Source organism: Berghia stephanieae, unplaced genomic scaffold (genome assembly GCF_034508935.2).
Source record: "Berghia stephanieae isolate SIO BIC M18660-M18661 unplaced genomic scaffold, UCSD_Bste_1.3 scaffold5317, whole genome shotgun sequence".
In the NCBI taxonomy this organism is placed as follows: domain Eukaryota; kingdom Metazoa; phylum Mollusca; class Gastropoda; order Nudibranchia; family Aeolidiidae; genus Berghia; species Berghia stephanieae.
The window spans coordinates 1-5,779 of NW_027626753.1; the positions used below are offsets into that span (position 1 = coordinate 1).

Sequence of the window (5,779 nt, forward strand, 5' to 3'; positions counted from 1 at the left end):
GAAACCAAAAAAAGCCACATTTGTACCTTTTTTGCGAAAATTTTTTTTTTCCCCTTTTTTTTCTTTTTTTTTTTTAGGGGCTTTGAAAGGAAAAACCTTTTAAAAACTTAATTCATTGCATCTGATTAATAAAATGAATAAAATAAAAATAAAACAAACAGGTCTAGGATTTTAGTTTTTTTTTTCAATTTGTTTTTAAAAAAACATCAAAAAAAATAATAAGCAGTCACTTTTATTCATTGAAAATTAAAGTGGGAATGCAAAAAAAAAAAAAAAAAAAAAAAGATAATTTTTCCCCTCACGGGCCCCAAATTTTCTCTGAGGTTGAGGCTTTACAAAGATTTAATATTAGACGAATCACAACACTATTCTTTGATTTCAAATGGATTTGTTTTGTGTTTTCGTTTTTTTTGTTGTTTTTTTTTAAAAATTATGTTAAGAGTATATCTTCTTTTAAATATCACTGTGTATATTCATCTAAAGCCGATTTAGCTGAGAAAGTGGTTGATCCGATTGTTTTTACCATAATGGGCGTAATATAAAACAGCTTTGGTAAAATTGGGATCAGAAATTATGAACTTATTCATACCTGCACTAAAGGATCGGATTTGGCGAGACGCCTCATTCCCTCCACGATTTTGGGGTAAATCCGATGCGTTGACAACATCCACGGCTACTCGCATCACTGGACTCACCGAAAACTTCAGAACCTATAATATGAAGTATAATAAGAAAGGAAATAGAGTTAAATAGTGAGATGCAGACTGTGGTAATCTAAGACGATTACTAAATGTTGTGAATGACATAATCAGTCGGATGGTGAAAAGGTTTGAACTGAGATATTGCCAAGTTTAGTTAGGTCAATTTTGATCAAAAATGAGATCTTGTCATAAATGATTAAATCAACCCTTTTTGTACATCTTCGGGAATATCAAAGCTTAATTTTACTTATAAATATTTTTTACAGCTAGTCAAGTTGAAAAAGTATGAAATTTGAGAAAAGTTGCTGGATACCTTTCCCATACTTGACCATAACTTCATGAAAAATCACCACATTTACTTCGAATAAAGTTTTAAATGCTATGGGGAGCATTTTCTTTCAGAAAATGCAAAAGATGCAAATCCAAAATTTTCACCTTCCGACTGACACAAATATGTATACATGTAATCAATACCTTATGTTAAGATAAACCAATTCATATTATAGCTTGTTTATGGCACCTCACTATCTAAGAGGCAGGTGACAAAAAATGTGACCAATGGTCTAAAAACAGGTAAACAAATTGAATTTTCAACTAAATTTATAAAATTAGTATTAAGATTAAATACCCTCCTTTATGACATCAATTTCATCCCGACATAATATTATAGCTTATATCAGATACGGGAGGCCTTCCGAAAGTTCCTACATCCCCAGTGTTCTTGTTTTTTTTTTTAAATAATGTTCTAGTAGGGGGTTTTGGAGGGAGGAAACTTTATAAAAGAAAAAAAGTCCCCCCCCCACCCTCTCCCAAACCAAACCCCCTACTAGAACATTATAAAAAAAAGTTCCCCCCCCCTCCCAAAAACCCCTACTAGAACAAGAATACTGAGGATGTAGGAGCTTTCGGAAGCCTCCCCCAGATACCCATACGCGTTGGTTCAAAATGTTAATGTGGGATATAAATAAATTTATACTATATTATACAAACCTTGAGGTTGTGAGCGTGTTCATAAGTGGAAATTGTCCCTGTCTGAGAAGGAATTTGTCCACCCTAGTCAACCCTACAATGTTGCCACATTGAGCACCATGCACCGACATGGTTTGACTTGCCATCATCAGTTTTGCACTAAAATTAATAAATTAAATAAATAAAAGACGAGAAATTAGCAACATGTCTATAGATAGTTCGAAGATGACGTCACTCAGGTCTTTGTTATTGTTTTTTGCCATCCGCGTTTATGAGTAATGCTCACTGAACTGTATTAGCCTGACTATAAACGTTCATGGATACACACAGTTTTGTGTGTTGGTCCGTTATACTTCCGGATGGCAATGTTATGAGCTTCTTAGCCAAGCGCATACTATCTATACAGCATGTTTGGTCTATAGTTGTTTAACAGAAAATAAATTTTTAAAATTTAAAAATTGGAGCTTTATATAGCGCAATATGTGCTCAAAGTGCTTTACAACGGTCCCTGGTCAACAGCAACATTTAACATGTAGGACGGGACATGACGCCTGTTAGGCGATATTACAATTTTTCAGACAAAGACAACGCTGTTAACGGCCAGGTACTCATTTTTACACATGAGTACGATGAAGGACTGTGAGGAAAGGGCCCTTTTTCAAAGACTCAACTATGCGCCGAGCGCGAGGCTCGAACCCAGGACCTTCCGATCCGAAAGCGAGTGTCATACCACTCGACCACATAGGCGCACAATATAAAAACAACACTTTTCTTGTCTTCCTGTTCTTGTAGTCCTTCAAAGCCATTAGGCTCGCCGGAGATTATTATTATACAGTGTGAAATGGGCGATAGCAATTGCTTGTTACCCTTGGATAGGATGCTAGTCTAGTAAGTGCAAAGAACTGTACTTTCCGTCATAACTAACAGACCCAACCAACCCATGACTGCTGGGTGGAGAGGTGAGGGGGGGGGGGGATCAGAAGGGAAAAAAATTTCGACTTCATACAGAATCGATTTAAGGCCTCTTTGCGTGTGAAGAAGTGAGTGCTCTACCACCTGAACAATCTGCGCCACCTCTTTTTAAAATTTTCAGTCCACTAAATTATTATTATACGTATATATTGCGATTGAAGGAGCTCTCTAATTTAAAAAATGGAAAATGAAAGAAAAAGAGGAAGTACGGAAAATGCTTAGTTCTGCCTACTACATATTATAATTTCAGAATCTCGCTTAAATATCAAAAATTCAATTGAACAGTATTTAATTTAGGACCTACCTTGATATTTGCTGGATGTACAAATCTTTTTTCTTCAAGGCCGCTGGATCATAATCAGGGCCCATGATTCTCACTTTTTGACCAGAGGAAACGGTGCCGGAGAATATGCGCCCACAGCGTAGAAATGGCCCTTTTTCCAAAGACGGTACCATCTTAGAAACGTACATCATCAGAGGGCCGTTAGGGTCACACGATTTCATTGCTGAATTAAAAAAAAAAAAACAATAAAACACAATAAATATAAAACCCAAAAAACAATAAATAATTATTTTATTATTATGAAAGTTAAAATGGAAATACATAATTTACTTAGACCCTATCATCACCGTCATCGTCTTCATCATCATCGTCATCATCATCGTCATCGTCATCGTCATCGTCATCGTCGTCGTCGTCGTCGTCGTCGTCGTCGTCATCATCGTCATCGTCGTCATCGTCGTCATCGTCATCGTCATCGTCATCGTCATCATCATCATCATCATCATCATCATCATCATTATTATTATTATTATTATTATTATTATTGTTATTATTGTTATTATTATTATTATTATTTATTATTATTATTATTATTATTATTTTTATTATTATTATATTATTATTATTATTATTATTATTATCATTATCATTATATTATTATTTTTTTTTATTATTATTATTATTATTTTTTATTTTATTTTCATTTTTATTTTTATTATTATTATCTTTTCATTATCATTTTTATTATTATTATTTTTTTTTATTTTATTATTTTATTATTTCATTATCTTATCATTTCTTATTATTTTTTTTTTATTTTTATTATTATTATTACATTTTTATTATTATTATCATTATCATTAATCTTATTATTTTATTTTTATTTTATTATTATTTTATTTTTTTTATTATTTTTTTATTACTTTTTTATTTTCTTATTTATCATTTTTATTATTTTTTTATTATTATTATTATTTTTTATTTTTTTATTATTATTATTTCATTATATTATCTTATTATTATTTTTTTATTTTATTATCATTATCTTTATCATTATCATTATTTATTATTATTTTATTATTATTAATTATTATTATTATTTATTATTTTTATTATTTTATTTTTATTATTATTATTATAATTATTTTTATTATTATTATTTTTTTATTATTATATTTTATTATTATTATTATTTTATTAATTATTATTAATATTATTATTATTATTATTATTATTATTATTATTATCATTTTTATTATTATTATTTCATTTTATTTTATTATTATTATCTATTTTATAAACCCTTTTCTTTAAATTAACCTTTGTTCATTCGGCATTTTAAAATGTTTTTTTAACAAGTTAAGCTAATCATTGAAGATGATGATGATTAATAATAATAATAATAATAATAATAATAATAATAATAATAATAATAATAATAATAATAATAAAATAATAATGATAATGATGATGATAATAATAATAATAATAATAATAATTAATAATAATAATGTTTAATGATGATGATAATAATATTAATAATAATAATAATAATAATAATAATAAAATAATAAATAATAATAATAATAATAATAATAATGATAATGATGATGATAATAATAATAATAATAATAATAATAATAATATAATAATAATAATAATAATAATAATAATAATAATAATATAATAATAATAACAATAAAATAGTAATTAATATAATAATAAAAATAATAATAATAATAATAATAATAATAATAATAATAATAATAATAATAATAATAATAATGATACCTAATACAATAACGGTGATAAGAAATGAGGAATATGATAGCAGCGATATAAAATGATTATAAACAAATTCATTCAAAAATAATTCATGCATTATTGAAAATACACGAATATATTATATAAGGTAATAAAGATAGATTAAACCATAGAGATGATGAATTGACATAGAACTCCTTACCCCCTGCTGCCTCGTCGTCCATAGGCCCTCGTAAAGGATTTCGGTTTCGGTAAGCCTGGGCTGTCATTGGAGAGGGCAAGTGAAATGGGCGATCATGTCAAGCATGGCGTCTGCCGCAGGGAGCCATGTCTTCATGGCTACTCTCATGAATTCTTTTCCATTCAACTCAAGATCGGCCGCAGTGAGGTGTAAACCCAGTTTGGACAATGATGTGACCCCTGTGTCTTTTTCTCCGTTATTTGCAGCAATCAAAAAACCTTCAATTTTAGAAATGAAGCAAATTGTTATGTTTGCTTAAGAAAAATACGATTTTCTTTTTCATTAAAAAAATCCATGAACCATTGAAAAAATAAAAAAATGGGAACCATAATTTGATTGGAAATTTTTTTACTATTATTGTTTGTTGTTGTTTTTTTAAACAGTAAATTTAACGTTTTCCACTTCAGATTTCGAGTATACATATTATATATTCTGTTCTATTAAAAAACAACAAACTGACAAACAAACGAAACAACAACATTCCCCCCCCCCCCAAAAAAAAAAGAAAAAAAAAACAAAAACAAAAAACAAAAGCAACCAAACATACGAAGGCCACAGGAGAAAATCGATCAAAGTCCGAAAGACGCTTACTGTTCTAATGTCACATTAAATTTTGGTATTAAACTCAACCAAGAGCTTGTTTTTAATATGCATCTGACTTGTGGTCAAAATATATACGTTTAGTAATTCACATTCAGTTCAATTCATATTATCATGTGGCGTTTTCAATGGGTACTACTACTACTACTACTACTACTACTACTACTACTACTACTACTACTACTACTACTACTACTACCTACACTTAAATACTACTACTATACTAACCCCTACTATACACACTACTAC

The 5,779-nt window shown here is 28.9% G+C and overlaps 1 protein-coding gene across 1 annotated transcript; it reads right to left on the bottom strand.

Moving 5' to 3' along the window:
• Positions 1-589: 589 nt before the first annotated feature.
• LOC144962003 (elongation factor 2-like) lies at positions 590-4,958 on the bottom strand. The gene is made up of 4 exons (XM_078895000.1): positions 4,892-4,958; positions 2,947-3,148; positions 1,692-1,829; positions 590-710 (listed from the first exon to the last, which is right to left on the bottom strand). The coding sequence occupies exons 1-4, from the start codon at positions 4,956-4,958 to the stop codon at positions 704-706; spliced, it is 414 nt and encodes a 137-aa protein (XP_078751126.1). The 3' UTR covers positions 590-703.
• Positions 4,959-5,779: the final 821 nt, after the last annotated feature.